Source organism: Orycteropus afer, unplaced genomic scaffold (assembly GCF_000298275.1).
Source record: "Orycteropus afer afer isolate SDZICR_OR568_19922 unplaced genomic scaffold, OryAfe1.0 scaffold00015, whole genome shotgun sequence".
Lineage (NCBI taxonomy): Eukaryota > Metazoa > Chordata > Mammalia > Tubulidentata > Orycteropodidae > Orycteropus > Orycteropus afer.
The window spans coordinates 19,402,482-19,417,432 of record NW_006921602.1 but is presented as its reverse complement, the minus strand read 5'-3'; the positions used below and the strand labels follow the sequence as shown (position 1 = coordinate 19,417,432).

Below are 14,951 nucleotides of genomic sequence, written 5' to 3'. Positions count from 1 at the left end.
TTTTGCATTCCAGTCACCAGTGATAATTAACACATCCTGATTGCATGTTTGGTCAATTTCAGACTGTAGAAGCTGATAAAATTCTTCAACTTCCTTTCTATTTCAATATCCAGAGGTATAGTTCTAAATCAATCCTAAAGTCACATTTTGTTGTTTTAACTTTTTGTTGTGATTTGGGTGAAAGTTTACAGAGCAAATTAGTTTTCCATTCAACAATCCATACACATTTTGTGACAGTCATTACTGTCCCCATGATGTAACAGCACTCTTCCCACTTCTTCCCAGTGTTTATCATTTACACTCGTCCTTCTTTCCTATCCCTTCCTACCTTCTGAGCTTTATCCCTGGGCAAATGCTGTCCTAATGATCTTCTTTGGTTGATTTTCCTAAGGAGTACATACTTCCAACAACAACAACAACATTCTTCCCTGGTGTTATTTTGTTCAGTTTATAGGCCTGTCTGTTGCTTGGTTGAAAGTTGAGCCACAGGATTGAGTTTAGTTCCAGGCTTGAAGGGTGACTACAGGCCATAGTCTTGGGGTTCCACTAGTCTATCTGACCAGTAAACTTGATCTTTCTTATATTTGGAGTTTTGTTCTACTAAAGTCATATTAAAGAAATAAATTTGTCTGTTCTTTTTTCTCTTGAGTCAGGCTCTACCAAAAAAAAAGCCCCACTGCCATTGAGTTGATTCCAATTCATAGCGACCCCCATTGGCTTTCAAGGCTGTAAATCTTTACAGAAGTAGATTAACTCTTTTTCCTCCCACAGAGTGGCTGGTGGCTTTGAACCTTTGACCTTCTGGTTAACAGCCAAGTGCCTTATGCACTGTGCCACCAGAGTTCCTCTACTCAAACTATACTGGATTTTTTTTTTTTTCACACAGAAGGCAATATTTAAGTAAAAATCCATTTAATTTAGTTATTTAAAAACACATCTGATGGTGTAGGAGTGTGCATGTAATTGTATCTACCTTTGTTGCCATTCATCCTTGTAATCCTCCTAGTGTCTTTCTTTGCTTTGAGCATTTTATGCTGATCTCCCCCTTAGTGTATATTGCCTTTTCCTTCATCCAAGATATAATATATATCTACCCTCTAGTTAGTAATTTAGCCTCCCTTCAGTACCATTGGTTCTTGATCATATGCTACCTCCTGAAATGGTTGAACATCAACCACTTTTTCATACAATTATTCTATGTCTTACTTCCATCTTCTTCTTCTTCTTCTTCTTCTTTTTTTTTTTTTAATTTTTATTGTGATTTGGGTGAAAGTTTACAGAGCAAATTCATTTGCCGTACAGCAGTTCACATACACTTTGTCTCATGACATTGACTGCAATTTCCCTCATTGCAACAGCTCACTTCCCAGTTTCTCTCCATAGTTACTTCTTCCCTGTGTCCTTCCCTCTCAGGCACTCTCCCTCCCACCCCAGCTGTCTCCCTGTGCATACACAGTCCTTCTGTTCTACCATGATTGATCTCTCCAAGGAGTGTATCTACCTAATGTAATGTTCAGCTCATGTGCCTGTCTTGTTTGGCTGGAAGCCACAGGAGTGGGTTCAATTCCAGACCTGAAGTATATGCCTTTGGGGGCCAGAGTCTCAGGGATTTCATTCACCAAGCTCTCCTTCCATCTTCTTTTGATGCTTTCTTTGTTCATTTTACTCATAGAGTCCTTCAATATTGCAACTAGAGGCTTGAATTTTTTTTTTTCTTGAGTTCTTTCAGCTTGAGAAATGCCAAATGTGTTCTTCCCTTTTGGTTTTCTAACTCCAGGTCTTTGCACATTTCATTATAATACTTTGTCTTCTCGTGTCAGCCTTTGAAATTTTCTGTTCAACTCTTTTACTTCATCATTTCTGCCATTTGCTTTAGCTACTCTATGTTTAAGAGCAACTTTAAGAGTCTCTTCTGACATCCATTTTAGTCTTTTTTCTCTTATGTGTCTTTATAATGACCTTTTGCTTTCTTCATGTATGATATCCTTGATGTCATCGTACAACTCATCTGGTCTTCAGTCATTGGTGTACAGTATGTCAAATCTGTTCTTGAGATAGTCTCTAAATTCAGGTGGGATATACTCAAGCATGTATTTTGACTCTCGCAGACTTGTTTTAATTTTCTTCAGCTTCTTCTAAAATTAATTTTCTTCATATAAACTTGCATATGAGCAACTGATGTCTGTTCTGCAATCGGCCCCTGTTCTAATCAATGATATTGAGCTTCTCCATCTGTTAAGGATTGAATTATGTCCCCCCAAAATATGTATTGTGAATCCTAACCTTTGTTGTTGTTGTTGTTATGTGCCGTCGAGTCAGATCCGACTCATAGCGACCCCTCCTTGGGTTTCCAAGGCAGTATCACTATGTAAGTAGATTGCCCCATCTTCCTTCCGAGGAGTGGCTGGTGGATTTGAACCACCAGCCTTCTGGTTATCAGTCAAGTGCCTTAGCCACTATGTTACCAGAGCTCCCCTAACCTTTATGCTTGTGGTTATAATCTCATTTGGGATCAAGTTGTTTTTATTACACTAATGAGGCAGGATTAGTGGTGGGTGTTTCTTGAATCAATCTCTTGAGATATAAAAGATTAAACAAGAGAGCAGAGCACAGACGGGGAAGACATATGCCAAGGCACGTGAAGATCTCGTAGGAGCAGAAGTTCAAAGAGATAAGGACTTTGCTCCAGAGCTAACAGAGAGACAAAGCCTTCTCCTCAAACTGGAACCCTTAATTCAGACTTCCATTTGTTAAAGCCACCCATTTGTGGTATCAGGTAATTTCTTTCCACAGAGGTAGTCAGTTTGATTCCTAGGTATTCTGTCTGAGAGGTCCATGTGTTTATTTGCTGTTTGTGTTCCCGAGAAAAGGTATTTCCAATGAATAGATAGTTGATCTTTCAAAATTCTATCTTGCGACCTCCCACACTATTTCTATCACCAAGGCAATATTTTCTAACTACTGATCCTTATTCTTTGTTTCCATCTTTCATATTCCAATCACCAATAATTATCAATACATGTTAATTGCATGTTTGATCAATTTAAGACTGCAGAAGTTGGTGAAATCTTCAGTTTCTTCATCTTTGGCATTAGTGGTTGGTGCATAAATTTGACTAAGTGTCATATTAACTGTTCTTCCTTGTAGGCATATGGATATTACTCTGTGACTGACTGTGTTGTACTTCAGGATAGATCTTGAAGTGTTCTTTTTTGATAATGAATATGACTCCATTCCTCTTCAATTCATCATTCCCACATAGTAGACTATATGATTGTCCTATTTAGAATGGCCAATGTCAGTCCATTTCAGCTCACTAATGCCTAAGGTATCAATCTTCAAGTGTTCCATTTCATTTTTGACAACTTCCAGTTTTCCTAGATTCATATTTCATATATCCCATGTTCCAATTGTTAATGGATATTTGCAATTGTTTCTTCTAATTTTGATTATCTCTTCTGATATATCTCATGCTATATCAGCCAGTGAAGGTCCCTGAAGCTTTGCTCTCTGTCATTAAGGTTGACTACTTTGAGGACCAGCTCTTCCCTAGTCGTATTTGAGTTCCTTACAAACCTGAGGGCTCATCTTCTGGCACTATGTCAGACAATATTCCTTGCTACTCATAAAGTTTTCAGTGGTCATTTTGTTTTAGAGGTAGATCACCAGATCCTTCATCCTAGGCTGCCTTAGTCTAGAAGCTCCACTGAAACTTGTTCACCGTGATGAACCTGCTGGTATTTGAAATGCCAGTGGCATAACTTCTGCCATCACAGCACCAGGCAAACCACCACAGTACAACAAACTCAGCTTGTAAGCAACCTCAGTGTGACTTCCAACTCCACACTCTCAACAGTTATGCCTGATTGTCTCTCTGGGTGGCTAAAAAAGCTCCTTGTTGATGAACTTGATGCTTGTTAAGTAGGAATAAACTTCATGTTTCAATTTATAAAATACTTTAGAAATTCTCTAGTCTGCCACTATCTCACTTTATAAGAAAAGTAAACTAAAGTTTTAAGAGGGTAAATAATTTGAATTCAAACCAGTTTACACCCCCCAAAAGAAAAAAAAAATGAGGTAGTGATTTCTTCAGTATTTCAAAGGTTGGAATTACTTATTTATTTCTGTTAAATTTGATAAATTGGTCAAATAGACAAGTAAACTATACCAGGGAAGGGCCTCTCTTTCAGTAAAAGAAATAGGAGCTCTTTGTTGGCATGCTCAATAAATACATATTTTATTTACTTTCAGTAAAAACTTAGAAGTATTCATATGTGATGGTTGATAATTGCTTTCAGTAGAAACTCTCCCAGAATTTACCCATTCTGTAGTATCATTGGAGAAAAATTATTGATAAGATTATAGTTCCTACCCAAGCAAGCTATATAAAACAAATAGTAAAACCTAGATACTGTATAATATTATAAAAGAGTATGTTGAAGTGTATTGTGAGTAAGTATAAACAGAAGGGCCAGATTTATAAAGCAGAAACTTGCTGGAAAGAACTTTTAATTATTATTTAAAATTATCATAGGACACAGTAGACCCTAAATGAAGGTTGAAAGTATGTAAGGTCATGAGGAGGCTACATAGATGAATAAAACATAGTTGTGGTTCTCAAGGGGTTTGAACTCCATAAGAGGAGATAAATAAATGGACAACTACGGCATACCTGGGAGATATGGCAGGTATTGTTCCAGACCACCATAATAAAGCGAATATCACAATGAAGTGAGACACATGATTGATTTTTGTTTTGTTTCCTAGTATACATGTTATGCTTACACTATACTGTAGTCTATCAAATGTGAGAGAACACTATGAAAGAGTTTGAAATATTGTGAAAACTACCAAACTGAGCACATGCTGTTGAAAAAATGGTGCCAATAGATTAGCTCGACATAGGGTTATCACACACCTTCAATTTGTAAAAAATGCAGTGTCTGCAAAGTGCAATAAAGCAAAGCACAGTAAAACAAGGTAAGCTTGTACAGTTTAATGTATTAAGTGATATGGTAGTAGTAAGTGTAGAATTCTGTGGAATCTTAAGAAAGGGGTATCTAATTTCAGAGTAAGGTGGGATCATTACTTTCCATAGTAGGAATCTCCAAGCACTTAGTGCTAAGTATAGAGTAGGCATTCAGATATTTGGTGGATTGGAACATATCTGACTGAAAACAAGGATGGAAAGGGGATAGAGCATGGGCCTGAACTCAGTTTTTTGCTTGGAACTGTATCTTTAAACTTTCTATCAAAATGTTTTACTTTCAAATACTTTCCATGTTGCTACTGTTATTTCAGTGGCCATGTAAATTGATCAGTATCTACAGCTAAGTGGTAGTAGACAATAGGAAGGGCACTGTGCTTCAGGAAGAGCTCTGTCCTGCAATGCTGGATGCAGAGTAAATGTTCAAAAATAATAATTACTTTGTCTTTTAAAGCTTCAGAATTTATTCAGTAATTTCTCCACCCTCACCTCAAACTCTTTACAAGAATTTCTTATTTTTAATTTCTCATTTTTAATTTTATTAATTGTGAATAATAAAAAGAACATGAATAGTATGATTCTAGTGCAATAGTAAGCACTATATTAACCAGGTGGAACTCTGAGCAAGTCGAGGAAAGTAATACCTTCTACAAACCTAAAGAAAAAAATGTTTACAAACCTTATATGATATACTAAGGAGAATAAAGTTTATATAAGATTGGAGTTAGAATGAATGCACATGAAAAATTAGAGGTCAGTGCTACAGTCTATCATTTTGGCTTTAGAAATAATATAAAAATTCATTGATTGATTCAGTAAAAATTAGGCTCCAACTTTATGATGCCGGAAAACACAATTATGGTACAGTGTGAGTGCTAGAATAGAAATAGATACAGAGTACATAGGAGTGCAGAAGAACAACTAATGGTGCAGAAAAAGGAAAATAGGATATGGGTTGGATTAGTCATATAGGCTTAATTAAAAAACAACCAACAGACAATTCAGTATCATTTATCGTGAATATATCCTATTCATTACCTGATGTATTTTATAGGAACTTGCATAATATTTTTCTCTTTTGTTAAATGAGATTATAAGTCCCCAAAAGCTATTTATAAGTTATGTATTAATTGAGCATGCCAACAAAGAGCTCCTATTTCTTGTTATACTTTAGTGTGCCAATTATAAACTGTATTCAAAGCCAGGTAAATTTAATTCAGTGAGCAAATAAGGTATCTACTTGGTCTACTATTTATTATGTTGTGCAAATATGACTAGCAGAAATAAGTAATATGCTCTAACCATATAGATTATAAAATTCTGCCTACATATTATATTAACTAGTTTTGATCAGTTTAACATCTCTTTTTCATTTGTTATTCCTTATTAAGGGTCAGCTGTATTTGTTAGTAACAGACCAAGGGTTTCTTACTGAAGAAAAAGTTGTTTGGGAAAGCCTACACAATGTAGATGGTGATGGAAATTTCTGTGACTCAGAATTTCATCTGAGGCCTCCTTCAGATCCTGAAACTGTGTATAGAGGACAACAAGATCAGATAGATCAGGTAAATGCTTTGTCTTCTTCATATTGTTTAAAATGCTTGTTCCTTTCTTATGTAAATTCAGTTATTCAATTCAGTTGAAGTAAAGATTTATTCATTAATAAACTTGTGAAATTTCTCTAATTTTTACATAAAACTTTCACCTGCTAATACTTCTGTATAGGTAAGTGACCATTCTGTGTGTACATTAATTACACACTTTGGTCAACAAACCAGAACATAGTGAACTGTGAGGGTCATGGTAAGAAGTTTGAGTTTTATTCTAATTGCAGTAGCAAAGCCATGCCAGTGTCAAACATGGAAGTGACATGATCTACTGTACCTTTTTAAAAAGGCTGCTGTGTGAAAGTGATGGTGTCTTAGCCTGAGTGGTAGAGATGAAGAAATGAGCACATATTTGAGATATATTTTGGCTAGTATGAAAAAGTAGGAGAGAGGGAGTCTAGAAGATGTATGCAGTGGGGAAAACGTAGTTAGGTACTATAAGCTGTAGACTCCAAAGTAAAGAGGAATAGACACAGCAGACGTGCACTGGTGAGTAGAATTTTCATTTAGATATAAGACAAGTGAGATTTTTGCCTGCTACATGTGGGCAGGCTTGGACCCACACTATGTATATTACTAGACATATGACAGTGATGTGAATTCCTCCCCAACTGAGTCAAGAATATGATTATGTTAAACAGTTGGCACAGATTTGGCAGATAATAAGTGCATAGAGACTATATTCATCTCTCCAGTGTTCATTGAACATTTGTATTCCTGGCACTGTAAGTAGGTACTGGGGATCCAAAGATAATTCATCAGTTTTTTCTTAAAAGTTTCTACAGTTAGTGTCGCAGGGGCATCAGACATTTGACCAACTAATACATTAAGTTCTATAATGGCAATTTGAATAGCATTCTGTGAATGCACAGAATATTTGATTCAAACAAATGCTAATCTTTCTAGGACTCTTGACTTTCCTTTGAAAAACAAACGTGATAGTCAACATATTCATTTTCAGGCATATTCAGAAAAGCATGTATATTTGTAGGTGCTGTAAGAATGTCTCTATAACTAGAACTAACAGGGCAAAGTTATGGTAACTTCTTAGGCACAGTCAGCCACCCTGATGGAGTGAGTTGTTGGACCATTGGGCTTGGGACCATGGGACAGGGTACATCAAGCTCAATTGGCATAACATACTACAGAGAAATATTGTTCTACATCCTACTTTGGTGAGTAGCAACTGGGGTTTTAAAAGCTTGCAGGCAGCCATCTAGATGCAACGATGGGTCTCTCCTCTTCCAGAGCAAAGAAAAATGAAGAAAACCAAAGACACTGCAAACAATTAGTCCAAGGGACTGGTGGACCATGTGAACCTCAGCCTATATGACCATGAGACCAGAAAAACTAGATGGTGCCCAGCTACTAGTGTCAATCATTCAGAAAGGGATCAGTGCAGGAGATCCTGGATAGAATGGGAGAACAATGTGGAACAAAACTCAAAATCATAAAAAAGACCAGGTTTACTGGTCTGATAGCCTGGTGAGACCCCTGAGACCATGGCCCCTTGTTATCCTTCAGGTCTGGAATTTAACTCACTTCCATGGCTTTCACCCAAACAGTAAGTCAGGCATATGGGGTGAACATTTATATCAGGCAGATACGCTCCTTAGAACAGTCAGTCATGGGAGAATAGAAGGGCAGTATTTGCATAGGGAGATAGCTCAGGGGGGCAGGAATGCATAGGAAAGGACGACACAGGGAAGAAGTAACTACAGGGAGGAAGTGGGAAGAGAGCTCTTACATTGTGGGGAATTGCAGTCAGAGTCATGAAACAAAATCTCTATGAACTTCTGTATGGAATATGAATTTGCTCTGTAAACTTTCACACAAATTGCAACAAAAACTGCAGGATTTTTCTAATCACTACATGTAAAGAATATTTGAGCAGAGGTAATGAAGAAAAAGGAATAGATTGTCACAGTAATACAGTTGTAAAGTATTAAGATATATACTCTATAGAACAGTGAGTGTTTGGGGGAATAGGTGGATTCAAGACCAGGGGATTTAGGAAAAAAAAAGAGTTTGAGAAAAAAAATTTGAAGGACAAAGTTTTGTTAACAGTAAGGTAGTCATGCTACAAAGTCATGTACAAACTCTTCACAGGCAATGATCTTCTTCTACGTATCCTCTGAAGTTATTTAAAATTCTCATATTTAGGGTTGGATGGGGGAGAAGTGCACAAAGCTGTCAAGTTTCAGCAGTAACTGTGATGAATAAAATGGATATTAGGTGATACAACTTTTCACCAAAAATGTACCACTTTTTCTCTTTGTCAATAATCTGGTTATGTATGTGGGAGGAGGGGAGAAAAGAAAACAAACCTACCGTGATCCAGTCAATTCTGACTCATAGCAACCCCATGTATTGCAGAGTAGAACTGCTCCACAGAGTTCTCTTGGCTGTATTCTTTATGGAAGCAAATCACCGGGCCTTTCTTTTGCAGTGCTCCAGGGTGGGTTCAAACCATGAACCTTTAGGTTAGCACTTAAGTGCAAATGGTTTGCCCTACCCGGGATCTTTGGGAGAAGGGCAGGGATGGCTATATAATTGAAATGTAACTGTATAATGAGCTGGTATGTGGCCTTTAGAAATGATTTTTTTTTTTTTAAATATAAGACTTAAGGCAAATGGAAAAGGAGAAAAGACTATAAAACAATAGTTTCAGAAGGTAGGCAAGTGTGTTTGTGTATGTGAATATAGATAAAATATGCTGTTGTTGTTATGTGCTGTCGAGTTGGACCTGACTCATAGCGACCCCTCCTTGGTTTTCCAAGGTGATATCACTACAGAAGTAGATTGCGGAACCTTCCTTCCGAGGAGTGGCTGGTGGGTCTGAACCTCCAGCCTTCTGGTTAGCAGTCAAGTGCCATAGGCACTACACTACCAGAGCTCCCAGATAAAATATACTAGTGTATATATATGAAAATAAGAACAGTGACTATCTCTGTGTAATATAGTGATTAATTTTAATTTTCCTATCTACACTTTATTTTCTACAGTGACTTATTTATACGTTTCTTCTGCAAATGGGAAACCTTTTTTGTTTTGTTTTTTAAACTTTCTTGGATGGCACTTACACTAGAAAGAATTTTAGATGAGTTCCAAAAATATTTAGAGCATCACTGAAATAAGTTTACAGCTCCCCAAGAGGAATAGAAAAATAACTTTCATTTATATATTAAAGCTCTGGTATGTTTTTAAAAGCTATTATATAGCCTTATAGATACAACTTCTTTATTTAGGCTCATTAGTTATTGAGTAACACTAATTTTAAAGATTGTTGTAATTTAATTTCTCAGGACTATCTTATGGCTTTATCTCTACAACAAGAACAGCAGAGCCAGGAGATCAATTGGGAACAAATCCCAGAAGGAATCAGTGATTTGGAACTAGCAAAGAAACTCCAAGAAGAAGAGGACAGAAGGGCTTCTCAATATTACCAGGAACAGGAACAAGCAGCAGCAGCTGCTGCTCCTGCTTCTACACAGGCCCAGGTAAATCTAGTGTTCTGATTCTTAAATACAGTGACCACTTTAGCGATAAGGGAATTTCAGCTAAAATAAAAAGAAAAATTTTATTAGGTAAATTAAGTTACGCTAGCATTTTAGCACCCATGGGTTTTATGACATTATCCTAAGTTTGTGGTTATTCTAATAAATTTCTCATTTAGTTAGTGGGATTATTTTTTCCTGGCATCTGATGACAAGATATTTATTTTTTAAGTCCTTAATAGTGTAGCAAAGAAAATAAACTACAAGTTGAATAACGTCCTTTCTATCAACTAGAGGGAGGAGCTCTGGTAGCATAGTGGCTAAGACACTTGCCTGCTAACCAGACGGCTGACGGTTCAAACCCACCAGCCACTCCTTGGAAGGAAGGTTGGGCAATCCTACTTCCGTAGTGATACTGCCTCGGAAATCCAAGGAGGGGTCGCTATGAGTCGGGTTTGACTCGACGGCACATAACAACAACAACAACAAGAGGGCAGTATGAGGTCCTATAGGAAAGAATTTAGATTGTGGAGCCAGACAAATGTATTTCCTGCTTCTTTCTCCCCTTACTAGTTGCAGCTCCTTGGGCAAAGTTCTCTACCTCTCTTTTCCTACACGTAAAATAGAAGATAATACTTAACTCATAGGTTTGTGGTGTGCTGTTAAAACTTAACCTAACGTCTGATGTACTGAGTATTAAACAAAGGCCAGCACCTGTCCCTTTTATACTTCCCCTCGTTAAATGATGACATTTTAGGGACTGAATATATGACTCTTAAGTGAGTTTCTTCTATATGTTAAATCTCATTTCATTAAATAAAAAATATTTCCCTCCTTTTATGTTTGCTTGTGTCATACTAGAACTGTTCCTTCTGATTTGAGTACATAAAAAAAGCAACATGCCTTTTGTTCTGGTGAAACTTAATTATGGAAGTTCCCATTAAAACAAGTACCGAAATTTTTGTTCCTAGCTCAAATATTGCCTACCTCAAGCATAAAAGTTAAAATCTACCATAGTATGATTAGCTGTTCATTAAAAAGCCTCATATTCCACCACTTGTCTGTCAGTTTGTCGTTCCGTGGTGGCTTGCATGTGACTGTGAGGTTGGAGGCTGTGCTATCAGTATTTCAAATACCAGCAGGGTCACCCATGGTGGATGGTTTCAGTGGAGCTTCCAGACTAAGACAGTCTCAGAAGAAGGAAGGGGCCATCCACTTCTCAAAGGATTGGCCAGTGAAAACCTTATGAATAACAATGACACACTGTCTTATTTCACACAACATACTCCCTAATCTCATTTCTCAGAATTTGCGCCCCTCTTTAGCATCTATTTGTCATAGTATTTAATAAGGTCTTGAAGAACTATTATAGTTTGCTAAAAAGTGTCACTTTCTTTAACATTTTCTCAAGGTTAGCATAAACATCCCTTAGATTTGAGGCTTCAGTTAATATTGCTCTGCATGTTATTGTTTGAAATTCCATTTATTTAGAATTTATGTATTAATGAATTGTAGAGATTCATTCTCCAGAATTGTAGAGACAGTTACTCAGATATACCAATGGCTTCTTTTTTCCATTAATGATTTATTTTACTCTTGCAGTTTGTCTTTCTAGATATCAATGATTAAGTGCCTTAGCATAGTTGGAGAAATTTCTTCCTGTGTATTTTTCTTAAAGCAGGGCCAGCCAGTACAAGCCTCCCCATCAAGTGGAAGACAGTCTGGGAATAGTGAACGTAAACGGAAGGAACCTCGAGAAAAAGATAAAGAAAAGGAAAAAAATAGCTGTGTCATTTTGTAACAAGTGTTGGATTCTGTTGGAACCACCTATATATCTTGTGAAACAAAACCACAGGGAGAAAAAGGAAGAAAAACCGATAAATACCGTCTGTGCCTGATTTCCCAATGGATTTTGTTTATGTTTTTCCGGGGGAAGGTTGTTATTTAGTTACAATCAGACTTTTCCAAGTCACACTCTTTATAAGCTGGAATTTCATGTTACAAGTTGGAAATGCTGTGTGGTCATTCATGAAATATACTGTACTCGTAGCCAAATAAGCAAATCACAGCAAATTTTGTGTCATAGTGACATTCATAACTCATTATCAGTTAGTAAGCTATTTTATCTTCTGTTCTAAACATGGAGGTAATTGATTTTGTCTGATTCCTTCCTGATATCTAAATATTAGCACAATAGTTTCTGAACTTAATTTTTACAATGTTAAATTATGATCTAATCTATGAGAAACCAGGGGTTTAATATAGGAATTTAAAAAGCAAAAAATAAGACAAAAAAAATAACAAGAATAAATAATCTTTAATTGTATATTGGACTAGTTCAGCCCTTGAACAGCTTTACCTTTCTTTAGGAATGTACATTTTAGATATTATCTTGAGAATTGATAATGGAACTTGGATTTAATTTAGATAGAAAAAATAGAGACTTGTATTTCTTTCCAATAGCAAAAGTTACATAACACTAATACTCATATCTTAACAAAATCAGATATTAACAGCTTTATAGTGTTGTGAAATTTTGAGGAATTTGGCAATCTTAACTATTCGGTAACTGGACCACAGTTACTATTTATTGACAGTGTGATAAGTGTGTAGGGAGGAAACCACAGTGGATGCTAGGCCTTGTAAATACGGGGAATGTGGAAAAGCAGATGATTGAGTATCTGCCTTTTTCTAGAATTACCTTGAACCTTAAAATTTAAATCATGTTTATTTGCTAGAAAATCAAGTATACTTATTAAAATCAATTTAAAAAGCACATTCTGAAAGGAAGTTAGACTGAGAAACTCTCTGAGTTTAGTGAAAAGGCATTAATAAAATTTTCTTTGAGAGCAGATAAGAATTTATGTTAAAGCAATCAGATTTTTTAACTTATGGGAACCAAAAAGATCTATAACATCTTTTAGCCTTTATAGGATTCAGAAAGAATATTTATTGAACTTTATTATGAGGATAACACATATTTTCCTGTATTTCTAGATATAGTTTGGAAAATAATCCTTAATAGTCCTTTTGATATACTTTGTATTTAAAACTTTGCTTTAGTCATTTTTTAAAAGACTATTCTGCTGCAAGCAGTTGTGTGATTGACATTCTACTCTGTGGTAAATTTGTTTATTTTAAGAACATCTTAATCTAACCTGAGCATCCACTTGGAGAATGTCTCTTGTAGTCTGAAGTGACAATAGACTACCAAAAAATGTGGTCTAGATTTTTGACGCTATGTTCCTTAACTTTCTCCATGATTCACGACCAGTTATAGGATGAGTCTGTATATAAAAAGTAAAGTCTTATTTATGGAAGGAATTATTCTAAGGGAAAAATCCAGGGTCAAGCTATATATATCTTTTGTGTCTTACATTGTATGTCTGTTTATGTTACACATTTGTTATTCTTTCAGATTTCCTGTGATAGCATGGTAAATCATCAGAGAACTGGTTTTGGGTATAAATCTTTGATGCAAAATATTTGATGAATCTTTTGATACAACCCAGAATATGTGTACATTGACAAAGTACTCAGATGTACTATAAAATGCTCTGCTGCCTCGAACAGACTGACCTGAATCCAAGTTTATTCTTGATATCATGCTAATAGTTAAAGGAGGAAACTCAAGCCTCAGGGTTTGTTCTTCCTAGAACAGATAGTAGTGACAGTGCGTTATATTTTAATAAGGAAAACCAACAAATAATAAACTCTGATAAATTTTAAAAAGCATATTTGAGGCATATTTTTCCATATTTATAGGCTTACCTATTTATTGCCCTTGAAAAACATATGTGTACAAGTTTTTCTTTTGCTATTAGTTACTATCATCTTAATTTGTTCCAAAGATAATACTGCCATTCTGCATTCCCTTTGGAAGGAAAAAACAAAAACCTCACTTAAAACCAGCCGTGCTGCTATCAGATAAGTAGATTTCAGTGTATACTTAAAGAAGAAGTAAAAATCTTGTTAATTCAATCTTTTTCTATACACTATTTCCAAGTTAGACTTTCTTACATTCCTGGAATTTAGTTTGATATACCAAGGGTAACAATTTACAGATGTTCACTTTGATAACTGTGGGGAAACAATTCAGTGTTCAATTCTATTAAAACAGACTTTCTGAAGATACTGGTTTCCCATCCTTGAAGGTTATAAAGAATTTAGAATTCCCATGTCTTTATTTTCTTGTATTCTGTTCAAGGTAACAAATTATGTATTCAGATGTTTCATTGCTGGTTTGAGTATCTTGGAATTTGATAGTGGTATATTAGTCTTTCTTTCACAGTATTTTGTAATACTTGAAAATAATCACATGTACTTTGCTAGCACAAGTTAGAAATTAAACTTTTTTGTTTCTGATATTTATAGGTTAGATTAGGGGCACATTTACATTAACCAATTCACTATTAGAACTGGTAAAAGATGAATGCATGGATATAGTCATCATACTTTCCCTTACTATCAAAGCTTCTTCCTTAAAGTCAGTGATCAGTCTTTATTAACTGAAAATCGACAGTGCTGTGATCTACAGTAGGTTATCCACACTTAAAAGCACTTCCTTGTGTATGTGTACGTGTATGTGTATTTGGAGCACATTTCCAAGGCTTTCATTAGATTCTCGAAGGGATCGGGGCATCTTGCCTCAAATTTAAGAATGACCATTTTAAGAACACACACATATGTATGTTCAATATATATGTTCAAACACATACTAGCAGTTTTAGGTAATTAAATTGTCATCAGTTATTTTCTATCATATGCCAGTCAGATGTGTTTAAAGTAACTTCTTCCATGTTTCAGGGTGTCAAGTTAGAAATTGTTGGCTGAGCCATAGATTTAAGAGTAAGCTTTGGA

The 14,951-nt window shown here is 35.8% G+C and overlaps 1 protein-coding gene across 1 annotated transcript in view; it reads left to right on the top strand.

Moving 5' to 3' along the window:
- MINDY2 (MINDY lysine 48 deubiquitinase 2) overlaps nucleotides 1-11,892 on the top strand; it is a 165,098-nt gene extending 153,206 nt beyond the window's left edge. The window contains exons 7-9 of the mRNA XM_007958427.2: nucleotides 6,379-6,552; nucleotides 9,900-10,094; nucleotides 11,770-11,892. Coding sequence (XP_007956618.1) covers nucleotides 6,379-6,552; nucleotides 9,900-10,094; nucleotides 11,770-11,892 — 492 coding nt within the window. The remainder of the gene's footprint in view (nucleotides 1-6,378; nucleotides 6,553-9,899; nucleotides 10,095-11,769) is intronic.
- Nucleotides 11,893-14,951: the final 3,059 nt, after the last annotated feature.